General features: G+C 32.8%; 2 protein-coding genes across 2 annotated transcripts; both read left to right on the top strand.

The window, feature by feature from the left end:
• Positions 1–2,015: 2,015 nt before the first annotated feature.
• LOC145593008 (serine/threonine-protein kinase Aurora-2-like) lies at positions 2,016–5,200 on the top strand. Its single transcript, XM_081649523.1, has 9 exons — positions 2,016–2,214; positions 2,731–2,847; positions 3,411–3,557; positions 3,651–3,746; positions 4,047–4,142; positions 4,241–4,337; positions 4,437–4,554; positions 4,641–4,713; positions 4,802–5,200. The coding sequence occupies exons 1-9, from the start codon at positions 2,179–2,181 to the stop codon at positions 4,901–4,903; spliced, it is 882 nt and encodes a 293-aa protein (XP_081505649.1). The 5' UTR covers positions 2,016–2,178; the 3' UTR covers positions 4,904–5,200.
• Positions 5,201–17,271: 12,071 nt separating this feature from the next.
• Positions 17,272–21,071, top strand: LOC145593007 (uncharacterized). The gene is made up of 6 exons (XM_081649522.1): positions 17,272–17,441; positions 17,538–18,055; positions 18,162–18,509; positions 19,202–19,588; positions 20,283–20,494; positions 20,738–21,071. Exons 1-6 carry the CDS (start codon positions 17,311–17,313, stop codon positions 20,984–20,986), a joined length of 1,845 nt encoding a protein of 614 aa, XP_081505648.1. The 5' UTR covers positions 17,272–17,310; the 3' UTR covers positions 20,987–21,071.
• Positions 21,072–21,471: the final 400 nt, after the last annotated feature.

Here is a 21,471-nt window from a genome sequence, read left to right as displayed (position 1 = left end):
GTTTGTTTGCATGTTGTTGAATTGTATGTTGTGTTGTTTTTTTTGTTGTTGTTAGTTTTTTGTGATTTGGTGAGATTGTAGTGTGTAAGATGGGAGGGAGTGTAAGAGGGATATATTGTAAGGGGAGGGGGGTGTACGTGGAAGAGGGTTAAAATGAGGGTTTGAAATAGGGTGGCAAGTGTTTATTTGCATGCATGGGGTTTTGTGTGAGTTTGACACGTGGAGGAGGACTTGGTTTTTCCTTTGGTGTCACCATTAAAATATGAAAAATTTAAAATTGTATATTGGTGTTTTTGGTTTTGTGTGTTTGATTTTCGGATAAATGTTATACGTAGTATAAAAAATAAAATCTATTGATTTAATAATTAGGGGTGCTCATAATTCAGCACCAGAAACTATAGGTTTTCTCGGGTACCCATGGTCAATCACCCGACTCAGGTTCAGACTTGACTCTCTTCATTTTTATTGGATCGGGTATCATGCCCATGAAATTAGCAATAATAAAGAAACTCATTTAGGGGGCGTTTGGTTCAAACAATGGTATAGGTATGGAATAAAGAATGAAACCTGGGTGGTATGAGATTAGAACTTGATACTTGATTTCATATGTTTGGTTTTTATCTATAAATGATAGTTTTTCTTTAATTTTGAACCTAAAGGTATGGGTATGAGCCATACCCACCTCCCCCATTGAGTTTCAAAAACTCATACCTTGGGGGTTTGAGGTATGGGTTTGAAAAATGAAAATTCTAAAATTAAAACAAACACCGGGTATGGGTTTTGGTCATTCTAAACTCATACCTTGTACCTAATATGCTTGAACCAAACACCCCCATAAAGGTTTATGTATGGAATCCAATGTTAATACAATGCAAGTCATTAATATAATTAAAGTAAAAATAAAAATAAATAAAATTAATTTTTACAAAAAAGGATAATACTACTCCGTATAGGTAATACATGGTAAATATTGAAAAGAATCTTGCTAACGAGCGCCCCGGTGCGTTAGATGAGGATAAATTATATTGGTTGAAATGATATTAAGTTAGAAATTCATGACAAAATGGTATTCCTTATCTTACGCCCCGGGGCGCCCGTTAGCAAGATCCAATTAGGAAATATTTTAAATATGGCAAAAGCTAATGTTAAAGTTTTTCCTAAAAAAAAAAAAGTTAAATTTTCATTTATTCTTTCTATTTTTAGTTATATGTAGTATATACTCCGACATTTTCCAAATTAAAAAAGAAAGAAGTGGGCTCAACAAATTGAACTCCATTTATGATTTATCAACATATAAAGCCGGCTTTTCTCAAAAAAAAAAAAAAAAAAAAAAAAAAAAAAGGCGACTTGCATTTACAAAGCTAAATTTTTTTCCCCTCCTATCAACAATAAGAGGTTTCTCCACAAACTTGTAAAAACGTACACTATAATACAAATCATTGCTATTGCCCTTAATGCTACAAGCTTGGAATTTGTTATATACATCGGGTATACCGTATATTCTTTGTTCTTATTTTGATTATTGTTTTTCATTAAATCATCAAATGGAGAAAAACACTAACCTTGAGTAAGTTGGGTGTATGATGCGCTCGGGAGTATATAACAATCTCTCTTACAAATTAGATAGATCTACACACAACTCCAAATCTTGTTTAATTTGGTTAAATCATCTCCTTCAAGATTTTAACTATACAAATTATTAATGGGGACAAAGAATTTGTACTTGTAAAATCATAGATTCATAGATGACTTAAAGTAAGTTAAATTTCGCCTAAGATTTGGTTTTAATAAATTAATTAACAATTATACACATACATTTGGTCAATAATTCCTTTAATCCTACTCAAACTCCATCTCCACCGTCAATACAACCGTACGACCTTAACAATCAACGGCCACAATACGCTAGATCGAAAAAAAAAAAACAAAAAACAATTCTCAAATCTCAAATACGCTCCTCCTAATCAAATCGAACAAAGAAATTACAAAAAGAAAATTTGAATTGTTGAACAATTATGATTGGTCCACGTGTCCACCCCAAAAATTCGACCGTTGTAGAAATCATTCAATTTCTTCGCCCCCTAATCCTCCCTCCCCTCTCCACCGTTGAACACCACTGTCATTTTCTCTCTTTCTTCTTTCTCTCTCTACTTTCTCTCTCTTATTTCTCTCTCTTCAATGGCGATTGCTGCGGAAAATCAGGCTGAGGAGAAGGTGAGTTAAAGATTTTGATTTTCAATTTTCGGATTATTATAAAGTTAGGGTTGAATTTGTTCTTGAATTGTGAAATTAGGATTTTTGAATCGCGTGAGATGATGCTAGGGTTTTGTAGAAGTTTATGTTAAATCTTCAAATGTAAAGTTTCTAATTTCTGGTGCTAATTTTGTTTCTTTGTTTCGATTTGTTCATTCTTTAGTCCAGAAATCGGATAAAAAATGGCGATAATTTTAGAAATTCGTCGTATTTGTTGAATTCGTAGAATGAAGTTTTGTAACTTATGAGTTCAAATTCATCTTACCGTTTGATTCTGTGCAATGTGCGAAAATCTGCACTTGTTCTTTGAAATGCGTATATTCATTTCGATTTCGTTGTGATTTGCTAATTTCAGCTTTGATTGGTCGATTTATAATGAATTGACTGATATCTAGTTTAGGAAGTCTGGAATATTGAGGGTTTTTTTTTTTTTTTGTTTGTGGTGCTGAATGTCTGTATTTTTGTGAGTTTATTCAGGCACCTGCAGAGGTTCCTGCAGCGGAGAAGCAACGGTGGGTGCTAAACGATTTCGATATCGGAAAGCCACTCGGTCGAGGGAAGTTCGGTCATGTCTACTTAGCAAGAGAGAAGAGAGTATGCCATTTAATCTTGCTCCTGTTTTTCAAGTAGGAAGTTTTAGTTGTAATGTTTCTGTTTATGTCTAAACTGAATGAATATGATGATCTATTCTTAATTCAAAACATGTGTGAACAATGATTAACATAAGCTAATTTCAAGAAATGATGATATAAGAAAATCTACATCACTTTATACTAGGCTATTGCTTTGAACTATGGTATTCAATTTCGGCCACATCACCCACATCACAATGGTGTGTAAAGAATGATATCGAATTGAATCTCAGCTGCTCAACTGCATCACGATCGAATTGTATTGAAACTGTCAAGGGTTTTGTTTCTTTGAGATTTGTATATCTTTAGCTAGTTAAGACATCACAAGTTGAAAAAGCGGGTCTTTTATCAATTACCTGTCATTAGCACTGTCATGTTTGATTTAATTTTGTTGCCTCATCCTTTATTTTTGTACACTGTGATTGATATTAAGTGCACCCTTATTTATTATCCCTTTGATAATATCATTATCTTGGCCTAAAGAGGGGTTTGAGAATTTTACTAATTTGCTGATTATTGGAGCAGAGCAATCATATAGTGGCATTGAAAGTGCTTTTCAAGAGCCAGCTAAAACAATCACAAGTTGAGCACCAGATTCGTCGAGAAGTTGAAATTCAAAGCCATCTTCGCCATCCCAACATACTACGTCTCTATGGATACTTCTATGATCAGGTACTGCTTTATGTTTATGTAATGATGTTGGCTATGTCTGATGAGAGATTGTTCCATACAAAGGTGAAATGACTCGATATGTTATCTATGCAGAAACGTGTGTATCTGATTCTTGAGTATGCACCTAAAGGAGAGCTGTACAAAGAGCTTCAGAAATGCAAGTATTTCGCTGAAAAGCGAGCAGCAACTGTAAGTTACTCCCATAGCAATAAAAAAAATTTGAGGTACTTTGGTAGGAATGGTTTCAAAATGTATGACCTGATAGCAAATCCAGCTCAGACATATATATTGTTCATAATTTTCAAGTTAATTTAGTTGAGTTCAATACGCCTTTTTTCTTACATCTTTTGCAAAATTGCAAAGCTTGTTCCTTAGATAGGTGTATGACAGAGGACAGCAATTTTACTTCTACTGATGTTAACAGCCACTTCATTCAGCATGTCAAGAGTGCTAACATGTATCTTTTATACCTTTTTCATTTGTCTGCAGTATATTGCATCGTTAGCCAGGGCTCTTATTTACTGTCACGGAAAACATGTGATTCACAGAGATATCAAGCCAGAGAACCTCCTTATAGGGGCACAGGTAACAAGCACAACTAGGCTTCCATTTTGGTTTTCCTCAGGCTTCCATATCCGCAAGATAGTGCTAATAATGAAAATTGTACTGGTTTACTCTGTCAGGGGGAACTCAAGATAGCGGACTTTGGTTGGGCAGTCCATACATTCAACCGCAGGAAGACCATGTGTGGGACACTTGACTATCTTCCTCCAGAAATGGGTATGCATTCTGTGAACAATCTTGATTACAGCAGAATTTTTAAAGTGTTTATTTTGGGTCAGACATGATTTATTTTGTGCTTCCTTTTTGCCTTGACAGTTGAGAGCGTAGAACATGATGCAAGTGTTGACATATGGAGCCTTGGCATCCTTTGTTACGAGTTTCTGTATGGTTTCCCTCCCTTTGAGGCTAAGGAACATTCAGACACATATAGGAGGTGAGATTGTGTGTTTGTTTTCTGTTTGAAATAAGTAAACTTGTATCAGCTTCCATTAACATCAGTAAGAACACATCTTTTTGCAGGATTGTGCTAGTTGATTTAAAGTTTCCCCCCAAACCCATTGTATCATCAGCTGCAAAGGACCTGATTAGTAAGGTAAACGTCTTTTTACAATGCTGATAATTCTTTTTTCAAACCTGCAATATCTAAATGATCGTTCTGACCCTCATCATTAAAATATCAGATGCTCGTTAAAGACTCAGCAGACCGTCTTCCACTGCACAAGCTTCTGGAACATCCATGGATAGTACAAAATGCAGATCCTTCAGGTCTTTACAAGTTCTAATACGTGCTCTTCGGCTCCATACTGATACGCCATTATAACAAGAACAAGTACTTATTTTGTAAAATTGTCATCTAATGCATGTTTCCTAGGATGGGCTAATCTGTATAATAACCATGTCTGATGTCCCCTCTAAATTTAAAGTAGTTGCCATCTTCCTAGGGGTGTAGACATATTTCAGGTGAATATTATTTGTTCCCCATATTATATATTGTAGCTATAAGAATTCTTTTGTTCGTTTATTATGTACTAAAATCAAGGCAAGGATAATAATATATCGAATACTGATCACTGTCTCAAGTGCATCTCCTACGTTATTTGATGGGCTATCGCTTTTTACAACCAAGTCCGAGTTGAAGTCATGCAAAAAACACATCAGGTTGACATGAATTTCAACATTAATGAGTGTAACTAAGGTACTTGAACCAGCCTACCAACTTAACAACTCCAATTCTTCCATGGAAAATTTCTTTTTTCTCAAACAGTTTGCATTTGGGTTTGAAACTATCAGCATATCCCATTTGTTTTTCCTTTTAATTTATCCTAATGTATTTACTTTCTCTGTTCTAACAACGGAGTTTACTGTATTTTAAATAACTACAAAATTAGTATATGTAACACCGAAAGTAAACTAGAGATTAAACTGGGGTCTTAACCAGTTTGCACACTGAGCAACATAATCGGTTTCAGCACCTCACAGAGTCACAGCCACCAGCAATTCCAGTATCCCCTGAACTCTGCTGCCCACTTCCTTCACCACAAACCTTATAACCTGGTTTGAGTTCTGAATGCCAATGAAGCTTTAATGGGGCTCTATCATATGCGATAGCAGCATAGGCTTCGGTTCTATAGGTTCCAAGACAAAATTCCTTTCTGCTTTTACACTTCATTCTCCATTGCCCCTTGGAGCAACCCCTCTGAATCTAGAAACCTGGCCACCAAGCAACTTTTTATTCCTAAGCAAGTACCAACAACCGAAGCTTCATATTGTCAGGTGATATAATGGATCTAGATAAGTATTTCTACAGAAATGAATTTTGTTAACAAAAGCAATAACTGTCTTGTATTAGACTTCACATAAGGTTTCAGACTTCAGTAGAGTTCCAACAGTAAAAACTGAAGTTTAACTTAATCAAGTAGTGATTAAAAGGCCTTGAATATTAAGATTTAAGAATGCCTAAATGCTATGTGAATAGAAACTGGTGAAGTTTTATTCATGATGCATGCAAGGAACTATAAAATGATGCATCCAACAAAGACAGCACAGTATCTGTTCTGCCAAGAGCTAAATAAAATAGCGAAGATGCAACATAAAACTATAAAATTATTTGCTCAGAATGATGGAGTCTAACCTCAATATCTCAGGATAAAGAGCACGAAGTATCAGATGACGCCATCATCTCACTTTCCTGCTAATTACAAGAAGGGAGAATAGACTAGGGAAGTGATAACCTGAAAATCATGAAAAAGAGAACTGCAAATCTGCTGCAATACCTAATATCTATGGAGAATAAAGCAGGGCATCAATTAAAGGCATCGACTTAAAGAATGTAGTTTGATATATGAATTTGGTGCAGGACCTTGCACAACACATTTTCTTATCCTAAGCTCTCTTGATCCCCAACCTATCCCCCCTCCCCCCCCCCCCCCCCCCCCCCCCCGCAACACGCACACACTCACACACTCACACACACAAACAACACATACTATACTAATTATTCAAGGCACATTTGAAGAATTCTCCATCGTGTGCATAATGTTTCATAAAAAAAAAAAAACATTATTTATACCTTCCAACAGCACATAAGATGATGACCAATATGATCATTGCTAATGCACAGCTCAAATCAATCCAATGCTTACAAATAGCACAATTAGCTCAATTTTTTTTTTAAACCACAGTCATTTCACATAATTAACCCTCTCATTTCACCCCACAATTACCCTCCAAGCCAAAAGAGAGAATAGAAGCAAGTGTTAATTACTAAGAAGGATCCGAGCTTATAAACTTGAAAACAAAATCAACAATGAAGAAGCTCCTTCTATTTCATTCATTATATCACAAAAAACCTTGACTGGTTACATTTTTCTGTTTCTACATATACTAGCTTCAATTTAACAAGTGTGAAAGCCTATCATATCAGTATAATGATATTTCTTGAGCTGCTTACATCGAATATATCATGCAAGTACAAACTACAATTAAAGGAACTAACATCTTTCTAAATGAAACAAAACAACTAAACAAAAAACTCAACCATACAATTCACCTATCTGCACAATAGCACAATCTAAAACCTTAAAACTGATACCGCCTACACGATTGCCAGGAAACAGCAGGCTGTCCAGCGCATCGTGTCAATTGAAACTCGAAAATCATGTTCCCGCTTGACCCTTTTTTCTTAATACATTCCTTCACCTCATACAGTCCATCATAAACATACAAGATCTTTTGACCATAACTTTTATCCAATGTAAGCCCCCTGACCACCCTAACCGGCTTCTTCTCTTCCTTATTATTCCACAAAGCTTTATTGCCTCCCTTAAGCTCCTGATCAGGAGGTTTTCCGGCCTCGTTCCGCCTTAGAACCCCTCCTTCCCCAATGTAAACCAGAGCATTGGGATCATTCATTTTGTCCAAATGTCTCTCACTAGCTACAATACAAGTAGCCAATCTCCCTCCACCCCACTCCATTGTATCGATACCGCGCTCGTAATGCTTATGCAGCCCTACAAAGGCCAATTCCACCCTGTAATGAAATTTATCACCCACTTCTACACCAGGAACAGCTCCAATCATCAATGTAGATTGGTTTGAAATCTTCCCTTCTTTTCTTAATTCAGCACAAGCTACTGTATCAATCCTTCTAATTCCTCTTCCACTCATTGAAATTTCCTTACACCTCTTCCTAAACAATTCCACCATTTCCAACACTTTCTTCCTTTCCCTAGAAATGTTCTGGGGTTTCTTCATCTCATCCACCTTCTCCTTCTTCTTCTCTCCTGCTCTTCTCTCAGTAACTGCATCGAAACCCGAACCCGGCAATGCTTTTCCCTTCACATTCTCAGGAATTTTCACAGGAATTCCATCATCCATTGATGGCTTACTTCTCACAGCAGGCACAGAGCGTCTCCAAGCAGTGGAATTACTGCAAAATCCAGGAATTTTCTCACTCTCAGTAGGTTTTTCAGAGGGTTTTTGAATGATTTTTGATGAATTTGAGCCACACCCAGGTGGAAATTCTCTAGTATAATGATGAACTCTCTTCAAAGTTGGAAATTCCATAAAGGGTGAGTTTGAAATCCCAAATTGTGGCGGGAATTCTCGGGACAATGAAACCCTAGATCTCTTACTTCCATGGTTTTCAGCTTCCATTAATAGAAAATTTTTGAAAAACAGGGGAAGGGGGAAAATGGGTATGAATTCAAACTCAATGTGAGCAGAATTCTGAGAAAATTGGAGCTTTCAAGCTCAAAAATTTGTAAAGAACAGCAAGAACCCAACGAATAACCCAGAATAATTCCAGGAAATTGCAAAAATGAAGGAAATTTTGGGATGTTTCAAGTTTCTGGGTGTTCAAATTTTGGGAGAAAAATATAGGAGTGAAGATGACAAAAGTTGTGAGAAAAGATTGAAGGGTTTTAATGGGATGGTTTTAAGAGAGAGAAAGTTGTGAGAGTAAACGCCATTGATAAGAGGTTTGAGAGCTTAGCAGAAGGAGGGAATGAAATGCAGTGTATGTATAACTGTATTTAAACTCTGAAGAAGCAGATTCTATTTTTAACCACTTTTGGCTTTTAGTGATAACCTCTTTTTTTGATTTTTTTTTTTTTTTTGAGAGGTGAATTTGCCAAATATGAGAGTAATAAATTTCCTATTGTCTTTCAAAAAATAGCAAAAAAAATCTAAAAGATTGACTAATACTCTACGCGTTTTGTAATAACCAACGTAATTAATACTCTATCCATTTTGATTAATACTCTACTCCTTTTGATTGCCTTTAATCTTTACCTTAATATTCCCGCTTTTTGAAACAAAATGAAAATAAAAAAGAAAAGAATAACATTGTGATTAATGTGGCGATCGAGAAAAGAGAAGAAAATTTTACAAAAAATTGACTTTTTTTTTTATGGAAAAAATTATTTAATGGGAAAATTATTTTAAAAAATTGTATGAAAAAAGTAGTGATATATACAATTTGGCACACTCACTAAATTATACTCGTATATAGGGAAATTGATGGGAATTATTCTAACTATATATATATCAGAAATTTCAAATGAGAAGAAATTTTTAACCATAATCAAGAAATGAGCAAATAAGGATTGAAGTAAGTATAATGTAAAGTGGTGGGATAGTCTTTTGTTCATAAAATGATAGAAAGTTAAGGAAAAATTGCCAAAAATAATACAACGTTTGACCCTTTTTATTTTATTTTTTTAATAATACAATCTTTTGATTAATTTTGAATAATACAATCTTTAGGGGTGTTAATTTTAAACAAGACAAAATTAGTTATTCAGTGGGTTTTGAGGTTAGGAGAGGGGAGGCGATGAGTTTTTGGTAGTGGGGATTGGCAAGGGGGGAACATCCCCTCCCCTTTCCCACCTCAAAATTACGATTTTGTCCTGTTTTAAATTATCATTCCCTAAAAACTTTATTATTCAAAAATAATTAAAAGGTTTTATTTTTACAAAATAATCAAAAGGTATGTCAGCCTCAAGATGCGCTAACTTCTTCTTCCTCGATCTGTGCTGCACCATCGTCTATATTTGGGTTTATCAGATCAATGTAATCTCCTTGAGGCTATCTAAAACAAAAATTCACATAAAATCGATGTAAAATTGAATTTCGCCATAGTGGTTCTTTAGTTCTATTTAGCTTAGGATGGAGCGACCAAAAATAAAAAGTGTGTCATTTAATGTGAAACGGATAAAAAGTAAAGTGCCTTAAAGAACCATCACAAGATACCATGCCAAAACGAGTATGAGAATATGTGAAGGGACACTTCAAAATAATATACTCTTATAGACAATCCTTAAGGACTAAGAACTTAAGAAGAGTATAGTTCAATTTATTGCTTCCATTAAGTTGCTTTCAAACATAAGTCTTTATGTACATTAATTCATCTTGATTTGATCTTCTGGTTTTTACTTCCATTTTTCTGGTTGAGTGACACATCGATCTTCTGATCAGATTTTGCATCCCACTATAATTTTACATACTTCAGGTTTGACATGATATTTTTTTTTTCTTTCTTTCTTTTTTATTTTTTTTTTATTTTTATTGAATCAAGGTTTGACATAATTTTTTAAGTTACACGTAGTATAAAATAATATAATGCTGTTGTATACTCCGTAATATATTGTCGTATAAATCACAATATATCTCAGCATGTGAGAAAAGTGCTAGAATATCACTTGGAAATAAGAGTGAATATGAAAGTACAAATAATTGTGTACTCGTACGTACAAAGGATAAAAGAATTTTGGTAGGGATAAGTTTTGCATGTGTATAGTCTTTTTTTTTTCCTTTTTTTCTTTTTTAATTTTAGAGTCATGTAATATTTATTCAAAATAAACAAATAAAAACAAAACAAAATATATGTAAGGTAAGAAAACTAAACGTAATCCATTTTGTTCCTATAATTAGGGGTTGAATCAAGGGGGGGTTGGGATAGGCCATGACCCCCATATGATTCGGTAAAATTTATTATGCAGGTAGAAATAGCTTATACTCCCTCCGTTTTTAAATACTTGCTCCACTTTTCTTTTCCGGCCGTTTTTAAATACTTTGCTCCATTTCCTTTTTTGGAAAGCTTTTATAATATTTAATTCATTTCCCATACTTAGTAGACCCAATATAATACTCTCTTTCCTCCTATTCTTCCACTACTTTTGCTTTTTATAATTTTTTATTTTTCCAACTACTCCACTACCTCCATATTTTTATTACTTTCTACAATTTCTCCTAAAACTCCGCGCATGGAGAAATGGAGCAAGTATTAAAAAACGAAGGGAGTACATTGTAGCTAAGCTAGTTTAAGAAATTAAACCATGATATTGGGGATCTTAATATGTACAGTAATACGTATTTTACAACTTTTTAAAAAAAGTTTTCTTAAAAAATCTATTATTTTCTAGAAAAATAGCAATTATATATGTTAGGATAAATTATAGCTTAGTATTCAAAATTTTATAAGTTGTGTAATGAAAGAATTAAAATTGTTTTTAGACAAAATAAATAAAAACTTTGTATATATTTGATCTTGGCCCCCTTATTGTAAATTCCTGGTTACGCTTGTTGTAAAAAAATAAAATAAATAAATAAATCCGGTTACGCTACTGCATATAATATAATTTGAAGATTTATTTGAAGATTTTATATGTCCAGATCATATGCATACAATGAGAAGAAAAAAAAAGATCTCACAACTACTAAAACTTAATGTTTTGGCGAAAATTGTGTGTATATGCAATTAGACACTTATGTTAGGGATGCTTCATCATATTTACAACTAATACAAGAAATTGTGGGTGATTGAGGTCTAACATTAGAAATTTATGTGTATAAGAAACTACGTAGTACTCCCACAGCTAATTGTTTGCCCCAAATCATAAATCCACTTTATTAAGATTTTGGGCAAAAAATGGTGCACATGGATTGACACAAATATCAATGAGGAAAGAGATAGAGAGAGTGCAAGTGGGAAAACATGCCAAAAGTAATACGGAGTATGGGTCAATTTTTTGAGTACTTATAAAAGAAAGTGGAGTAAACAATAAGGTACAGAGAGAGTACTTATAAACAACATAATGTTGAGTAATATAATAAGTAAAAAGAGAAGTACTCCATTTAAAAAAAAAAAAAAAAAAAGTTTTTGTCATTTCATATGCTTGCCTTTATGGCATGTTTGTTTAGGGGGATAAACGAAGAGGGATAGGAATTTGGAAAAAAGATATTAAAATCCTATGTTTGTTTCTAAGGATTGGAATTAGAGAGAGGGATGAGATTGGGATAAAATCACCTCTTATTCCTCAATTTCTATACCCAGGGGGTAGGGGTGCCCATTATTCGGACTCCAATCCGAAATCCAATCCAATCCAGTCCAAATAAGTTATTTGGATTGGACTTTTTTTAAATTTGGATTGGATTTGGACTCAAAAATTTTGAAATTCGGATTTTTGGTAATTAGTGAACACTAGACCCTAGTGTAGGGTCTACTACCTACACCCCCATGCAAAACGGTACCGTTTTACCCTTCCTCCCACTAACTTCTCACTTCCCATATATTATCCACTTGCAAGTTGCTACAGTAACCATCTATACCCCATACACTACACTATAAAAAAAAAAAAAAAAAAAAAAAATGAACCACCATTCAAATTCTCTCTCTTCATTCTTTGCATTTTATTTCCCCATTTTCTTTCTCATCAAAATCTTCAATATTTGCTAATAAATTTCAGTAAAAAGTTATAACTCTCTATAATAGTCAAGCACAATGTCTAATATATGAGACAAATTTACACAATTGTTGGAAAAAAATACCAAAGCAAAGTCAAAAATCGAAATTGTGAGTGTTTTTGTTGATTTTTGAAATGAAAACACAAGTATAATGTCCTAGTTTTTTTTTTGGTTTTTGTTGCAATTGTGTTTTCATGAAAATAAAAGAAACATCCAGCTTGAAAATGTATCAACGTAAGTATGATGATATAATTTTACTTATTTTTTTAAAAAAAATGGGGAAAAAAGTAAATTTATGGTGTGTTATTAGTTTATAAAATTGCTGGACTCAAATTTTTTTTTTTAAAAAAAGAGTATAATTGTCACAAATTTCAAGATAATTTAATCTATTTCATATGAGTATAGATTTGTAAATTTAGTTCGTAGTGGAAAGTTCTATTTTTTTATGAATGTTCATTTTTAATTTGGTAAATGTTCATTTATATATTAGTACGACGTTATTCACATGTTAATAGATTATTAATATAATTAATATTCATTTATATATTAGCACATGATCATTCACATATTAATGTTCGTTCTTTTTATATTTTGAAGTGGAAACTTCTTTGATAAATGACTAAATGTTCATTTTTAATTGATAAATGTTCAATCACATAATATTATATGATCAAATGCATATTAAGATACATTTATTAGAATTTTGATATATGATAAACATATATTTATACTACTAATTAAAGCACCAATTATATCATGAAGTAGTTAATTTTACAAATTTAATAAGGAATTTCAATAAGAGTGTGTGCTATATTGTAGTTGTCATGCAAAAATGATTCTTACATACAATTACAATAAGGAGTGTGTGCTACCTTCAAAAAATTTCAATAACAAGTACAAAAATTATAAATTTTATACATTTTTCATCAATGATAATGCTCCTTAATTAAATGTTCAATTATAAATAATTGTATGTTCATTTACAACTATTAAATAAATATGTTCAGTTTTGAAATATTTCAATTACAAATATTAAATAAATATGTTCATTTTTGAAATATTATATGTTCAATTATAAATAATTGCATGTTCATTTACAACCATTAAATAAATATGTTCATTTTGAAAATATTATACGTTCAATTATATAATTGTATGTTCATTTACAACTATTAAATAAATATGTTCATTTTAAAAATATTATATGTTCAATTATAAAATTATACGAGTATACTGTTTATAAAAAAAATTTAAAAAATATACAATTCTCATTAAAATAAGAAGCAAGCTTTATCAATGGTGATTTGAGCTTCTTTATATTTTCCCTGTTTGTTAATCCTTTGCACTTTCCCCCTCTAACCCACTCAACTAATTAAGCCACAATAATCATTGTTGCCTCATTACCACACGACCACTATTGTCTCGTTGTCGCCACTATCACCGCTGTCACATAACAACCATCATCTCGCCACCACCGCTGCCATAACAACTGCAATTTGTTTGTAATTGCTTCGATTAGGCTTGCAATTTGCTTATTGAGTTGATTGCTTGTGAGTTATTAATTGCTTTTTTTTGTTTTTTTGAAACAAAGGATCACCAATTGCTTTATTATAATTGATACCATGGAAATCTCTTCACACTCTTTGTTTTATTACGAGTAAAATAATTTTTACATGGAATTGAAACTCAAAATATTGAATTAACTTGCAGTGGTATATAACAAAAGAGGAAAAAAAAGTAAACACAAAAAAGAACAAAAATGACGTCACTTGGGGAGGGGGTGTAGGTAACAGAAGCTACACCAGGGTGTAGTGTAAAATTTTCAGATTTTCGGATTGGATTTGGGCTCAAATTTTTTAAGTCCAAAAAGTCCAATCCAGTCCAAATAGTCCGAATTTATATATATATATATATATATATATATATATATATATATATATATATATATATATATATATATATATATATATATATATATATATATATATAATTAAAAATAATAATAATAATAATAATAAACTTCAACCCATATAACATTAGTAAGCCCAAACCCAATAGCCCAAATATGCCAAATCCCCTCATTACTATATACTAGAAACCCTAAATCATATCTTAGGATTTTTTTTTTATTATTAATTCGGATTGGATCGAACTGGATTCGGACTATGAAATTTAAATTTGGATTGGATCGAATTGGATTTTGAAAACTTTGGATTTGGATTTGGACTATAAAATGAGAGTCCAAATATATTTCGGATTGAATTGGACTAGGCTTCAGTCCAATCCGACTAGGCTTCAGTCCAATCCAAAGTCCGAATGGACACCCCTACCAGGGGGTTGGAATAAGAATGAGGGATAAGGATTATAATTAAAATGACATTTATACCCTTAATGAAGAGTAAAAAAGATAAAGGAGAAAAATAAGGTTAGTAAGGGTATCTTTGTTACTTATTTACTTTTGTCTCTAACTTATACCAAACAAAGCATAACACTTTATTTAATCCTTATTCCATGCATCCAAAATTCTCTATCCTTATCCTATCCTCTTATCTTTCTTATCCCTATCCCACATATCAAACGCCCTGGTAAAGGATAAGTTAGATAATCAGGTCAAAGATTTCAAGTCAATGAACACAAGTCTTAATTATTATTATTTTTTTTTAACATCGATTCTTAATCATATTATGTTAGTGAAATTATAATAATTAAAAACTTATTATATGAAGTCTCGCAATTTCTAACATACACCTAACTTACCAACTATACTTGATGTTCAACAATTACTACACATAAGTTGTGTCTTGTGTGCAAAAAACACAGTAGCACATGTAATGTGTGCGCTATATATGCCATGATATGCAAGAAAGTGTGAGGACACATAAAGCATGTATTACTAATGTGCATGAAGGCCATTCACTACCAATTGGTTGTTGGTGTAGTGGTGATTGGGACTACACTTGGTAGGGAGGACCCGTGTTCGATCCCCCGCAACAACAATCAGGAAGGGACTGGAACCTAACCACCCAGAACTGATCCCCGAATCCGGATTAGCCCAAAGGGTGAACCGGATGGAACACCCAAAAAAAAAAAAAAAAAAAAAAATGAAGGCCATTCACTAAATATGAACAGTGTGTTGTTGAATCCGTCACCATTCTATCGATGCCCTAAAACCTGCATATAACAGACCATGTACAATATTATGTTGTACAAAAAGTTTCAGGAATTATCATCAGAAAACTTAATTAAATTGCTATATCAACATTAAAGTTGCAATAAAACCTGTAATTAGAAACAGAGTTAAGCCACTGTCAGTGATCAATTTTGATTATACATTAATGTTTCCAACAACTGCATAATGTTATACAATGAAATTTTATCGCTACCTCTAGATTTCAGCACAATGTCAAACCTGTAAACTTAAGAACTTTGTTAGAAAGTTGGTTCTTTTCTTAGCTTTATTATACTACAAGTTCATCAATGTGTAACCAAGTGCATTCGGCGAAATCAGAAGAAACAGAACACTTGACCAAATCAGGCGAAACGTCAAACTTGACAAACCACTGCGCTTATGGATGTCATTAACAATGTTAGGGTCCAAAGGAATAGTGTTTTTAAGGACGGGAGTGAGAATTGAACCCATAATCTCCTGGAACTGGGAGGGAATCTCTAACCACTTGAGCTATCCCTCACTCTCACACCGGTAGCATAATGAACATGATTAAAACAAGTTTATATAGAGTTAGAAATTCAAGAAATCAATAAATTAAATTCAATAACATTAATTTTTTTTTTAAAGAAACTCCCATATGTTAGTTAACAGCAACTAACACAATATTTTCAACATTTATAAAAGAAGAAAAACACATAAATGAAAGGACAAAAAAAAGAATCTCCTTATCAGCAAGGTAGCCCAATTTCTTCACTTGTAGTATAGGGCTTTGCTTGGCATAATTGGGCTTTGTTGCTTTCCTAGTCTTGGACTAAACCTAAAGCCTTGCAAACTTACTGCAGATTTTATACACTGAATGATTAAAGCACTTGATAAAGATAAGAGTTTCACGGCCTCAGTCTGGGTGATTTTTGGATTTACTCGGATACTGGTCACGCTCTGTTGGCAATGAAAATGGGACACCTGTAAAAAGAACTTGAAACGGAAAAGGCTAGAGAGAGAAAGTAGAGAGAAGTTGGAGCTATTTAATGCTCTTTTTTGTAATGTCGTAATCCACCCCTCCTATCATAAATGATTGGGGTATTTATAGGGGTGTGAATTTGTGCTCCTTTAGGGTTTGTACCCTAGAATTACGTGATGTGATTGGCTGCGCAATGCCACGTGTAACATGGGGGCGCCGTTTTGCGGCTTTCAGGAATATCTCTCGGGATTTGGGCCATGATGTAATAAAGCCCCCCTTTTTGTGCTGATTCCAAGGGTTTAATGTGCCCTAAACACGTGGTGTCTTCCTGTAGTGACACGTGTCACCCTTTCATTGGGCCACATGTCGCTACAGGATTGGCCCACGCACTAGAGTGCTTTTAACCTGAATACGTGACATCTTCCCATAGTGACACGTGTCACCCTCTCATTGGGCCACGTGTCGCTACGGGACTAGTCCACGTGTATGGGGTATTTTTACCCTAAACAATAGTCTTTTACAACATTTTACGTACTTTTTTATTAGGTAATTTCTCACATTATTTATTAGGTAGTCTTTCATAAATTTTAGATTTTATTAGCTAGTTTCCGACCAAAAAAAATCCTAATTTAAAATTGCAAAGGAAAAAAATTGAAAATTAAAAGTTAGCAATATTGACTAAAAAGATTGAAACGTGTTGAAAGCAACCAACCAAATAAAAGTAGATTGGTTTCTTTTATATTTGGGTTGAGATACTTTAAAGTGTAAGAGAGTCTCATTAGTTAGTGCAAATTAAAGCAAGTTCAAAATAAAGAATGCCATGTTCAAGAAAAAAAGCACTTGTTAAGCTCATCTTCTACAATGTCACAACCATTGCAAAGTTCTTCTTTCTCTTCTTCTATCTCTTCTCTCTTTTTGTTGCTAAGATCTTCACTTTCTTCTTCAGGTTATTAATTAATCCCTCTTTTTTCACATTCAATTACACATAAAACAAAAATTAAATTGATGTAACATTACTAATTTATTGTTGTTAATCTAGCAGAACCGAAGATGAGTACGAGTACGAAGATGAGATGTTATATGAAGACGACGAGGAAGAAGAGGAAACAACAACAGAGGTGGAAGGCGAAGAAGATAATGAACAAGTACATGAGTATATACGATATTCATATGTCGGCGAAGATGATCATATTGTTGCTCATGTAGTAAATGACGGCGACGCCTTAGTTTTCGTTCCGAAAGAAAACTTGCATGATCATAGTAACTCCGATGAGAGTGTATTAGTATTTCAAGATCCTGTTGAAGATTTTAAGGAAGAACAAGCGTACTGTTTTGAGAGCTCGTCTATTAGCTCTTCAGAAAATAATGATGATATTATTGTTGAGAACAATGCTTATGAGGTTGAAAATGAAGATTATGCATTAAGATACGACGAATCCAATTATATGAATGATCAAATCTCTGAGTTGAGAGAAGAAGATGAGAACAACAACAACAACAAAAACGACGAAATCTATGAGGAGATGCGTCGAAAATCTCCAATTTATAATAAAAGTCATGGTACGGGTGTTTTCCGTCCCTGGCCTATACACTAAATTCAATTATTAATATCTTTGATTGCGTGTTATTCATATTGTTTAATTTAATTGTCTTTGATATTGTGTAGGAGAAAAGAGTGAAGAGAAAATTAAAGAAGTAAAAAAGGAAGACGCGAAATTCACAAGGGATGATAAATTTCTAATATTTGCCCCTCCAAAATCCGAGTCAAAAAAATTGATCGTAGACATGGAAAAAGAGAAAGAGAAGATGTTCGAGGACACGTACACGATTGGATCAACCTCTAAGAGTTCCTCCGAATGGAGAAGTTCAGTAAGGGATTCGTGTACAGATGATCCTTTCTCTTCCTCGTCTAGAAGGAGCTGCCCTAAATGGGAGTCTTATGCCGTGTATCAAAAATATGATGAGGAAATGATGTTTCTCGATAGAATTAGCGCACAAAAGCTTCATGAAACTGGTATGTCAATTTATACATCAATAGTTGTTACTCCCTCTGTCCCTAATCTACATTCTTACTTCTCTCTATTATGTGAAGAGTATTATGTACCAACATGATTTACTTCATTCTAGTTTAATTTTGATGGATAGTATTTAATTAATATTATGTTTTTTTTAATTGTTTGGTGAGAATTTATATTTTTATCCAAATTCTAAAATCCTACTTTATTTCATAAGTAATTTGTTTAATTTGTCAAGCATAATTTAATCCTCTAGTAAAAATTAAGATATCTATATATTGATTAGTGGGAGAATGGTATAGTTGTTATTACGGAGTACAAGGGATTATGTCTAAAAGGTGGATATAATGGTACCACATAGATTCTCTTATATTGAGCAACTTGCATTTTAAAACGGGAGAAAATGACCATTTTACCCACATTACTTCTAAGTTAAGCATTGAACTACCAAAGTGTTACTAGTTTCGTCAACTTGAAACTTGTTTCCAACACTTGAAATAAGATGAATTGGTCTGAATATTTTAAGATTTGATTTGGTCTGATCTGGTTCTTTTTATATTTGTTTAATAAGTTTATTTCATCTGATTTAAATATTTCCGTTCTTATTTAAATATTTCTGATATGAACAAAATATTAAATCGAAGAGAGCAAGTTCTTGGTTAATTGATTAATTTTACAATCGATTGTGTAGAATCATTGAAGTCATTTCAAGTGGAACCAAGATCAATTTCCCAAAGAATTGTACACAAACTTGGTAACAAGAAGAAGCCAAGTTCAGGCGACGAAATCTACAAGAACAACCCTTATAATGAACTAGAGGTTGCATATGTTGCTCAAATATGTTTAACGTGGGAGGCGCTTAACTGGAACAATGTAACCTTCAAGCGAAAGCTCGTGTCGAAAACTGAATTAGTAGACCCTGGTTGCCCTGCTTATATTGCACATCAATTCCAGCAATTTCAAGTACTTCTTCAAAGGTACAATGAAAATGAGCCTTATCAACGCGGTAAAAGGCCTGAAATTTATGCGCGAATGAGAGGCCATGCTCCTAAATTGCTTCAAGTACCTGAATATCATGGTGAGTTTCAATTTTTTTTAAAAAAAAAAACGAATGAGAGGGAGGGATAGCTTAGAGCTTCCTTTTCAGTTCTCTAGGAGATCCTAAGATCGATTATCATCATCTGTATTTGTGGCTCTCTAAACAACAAAAAAAATCTTATACTTGAACACATATCAAGGATTTAATACCTAATTATATTCAAGTCAATCTAACTAATATATGATTCATTATATGCTTTTCTTGTTGTTTACTTACATTGCCCTTTTTGTGTTATTCTAGTTAAAAGTGAGTACAAGGGAATAATGAAGAATCTTGATGATTTAGTGCATGGTCTTAATAAAGTTTACTTCATAATAAGATTAATAACTAATCATTGCATTGGTTCAACACATTAATATATCTTATTATTATTATTTAAGAGTACATGCATGAATCATATATTATTATGAAATCATAATGCAAAATGTTCTAAGAGTTCAACCAAAGAAAAGGTGTCTTATACTTTCAGTTTTGTATAAGCCAAGGTGCGTACATACAATTCTTTAGCCATGTTTTAGTCGTCTTTTATAAAATTGAGAATTTATGACAAATTTATATAGTTTGTTTAAACGGTCTAACAATTTTACGTAGCTATGTCAAGTATGAACTCGAATATATTATCATTGCTTCTTACGGAGTAGTTCTTACATACATGATTAAATTTATCGAACAGATTATGAAGGAGACGAAAAGGAATTAAGTGGAGGAAGAATAGCATCAACATTGTTCCTTGAGATACTAGAAGATTCAATTCAAACATTTATGAACTTTCTTAAAGCAGATAGAGAGAGTCATTGCCAAGTTATCACTTCTTTTTTTAAAGTACGTCCAAGAGGATCGATCGATCCTACCGTTCTCAAAGTGTTCAAGAAATGCAACAAAAAGGTTAGCTCAATTTAATTAGCATCAATTATATGTCAATAACATCTATTTTTATTTTAATAATTTAATTAAAGATATTAATGATTAAATAAAACTGTGTATTCACTCATATATTAGCGAAAGTATGAAACTGTTACACTTGTTTAAATACAAATGGATATCTCTCGTTAAATTTTATAATATTTGTTCATGCATTTTTTATATGTAACATATTCTAATATATTACGAATGTATATATATTTGCAGAAGAAGTTGAAGCTGAATGAATTACAACGTTCGTGTATATGCTTCAAAAAGAGGAATTTAACAAGGGAGGAAGAAATGGAGATTTTGATGAGTTTAATCGATTTAAAAGTGGTGTCAAGAGTTTTAAGGATGGCAGAAATAACACAAGAACAATTACATTGGTGTGAAGATAAGATGGGCAAAATAAGAATTTTTGAAGGGAAGAAATTACAAAGAGATTCCTCCCCTCTTTTCTTTCCTGCTCATTGACCCAATTTTAATAAAATAACATGCTTTTGCTTTGGTGACTAGACTTTACATCTTCAATGAGTATATGAATATCCCTTTGGAAGTCCCCTTTTCATTTGATGGGTTTATCATATAAGTTATTTACCATACCTAAAATTATGGGGCCGTCAAACCGTTTAATTTAAACTTTAGACACATACATATTATACGGTGAGTCATGAAAAGACATTATCTCAACCAACGTGTGTAATTCACACACTTGTAGTATCTGTAATATAAATATTCTATTGTATATAGGTGGAAATAAATATCATTTCTCTTTTTTTAAAAAAAAAATTATTTTTAGCGTAACATTTATATATTCCTTACTAAGAATAACTGAATAAGCATTTAATACATTTTCTAGTTTGGTATTAATTTAAGAATCACGTGCGGATTAGTGTAATATAATATTACATTTTTTATTTATTTATTTATTTTTGTTTCATATTTAACGTCTTATATGT

This window comes from Chenopodium album, chromosome 18 (genome assembly GCF_948465745.1).
Source record: "Chenopodium album chromosome 18, dcCheAlbu1.1, whole genome shotgun sequence".
Classification (NCBI taxonomy): Eukaryota; Viridiplantae; Streptophyta; class Magnoliopsida; order Caryophyllales; family Amaranthaceae; genus Chenopodium; species Chenopodium album.
This window is presented reverse-complemented; position numbering and strand designations above follow the sequence as displayed.

Excerpts from the sequence above, each read along its gene's own strand:
- LOC145593008 (XM_081649523.1), top strand. The coding sequence starts at position 2,179 with ATGGCGATTGCTGCGGAAAATCAGGCTGAGGAGAAG. Across the intron at positions 2,215-2,730 it reads AAAATCAGGCTGAGGAGAAG|GCACCTGCAGAGGTTCCTGC; the intron begins GTGAGTTAAAGA and ends GAGTTTATTCAG. Across the intron at positions 4,714-4,801 it reads CAAAGGACCTGATTAGTAAG|ATGCTCGTTAAAGACTCAGC; the intron begins GTAAACGTCTTT and ends TTAAAATATCAG.
- LOC145593007 (XM_081649522.1), top strand. The coding sequence starts at position 17,311 with ATGCCATGTTCAAGAAAAAAAGCACTTGTTAAGCTCATCTTCTACAAT. Across the intron at positions 18,510-19,201 it reads ACAAAAGCTTCATGAAACTG|AATCATTGAAGTCATTTCAA; the intron begins GTATGTCAATTT and ends TCGATTGTGTAG. Across the intron at positions 19,589-20,282 it reads TCAAGTACCTGAATATCATG|ATTATGAAGGAGACGAAAAG; the intron begins GTGAGTTTCAAT and ends TTTATCGAACAG.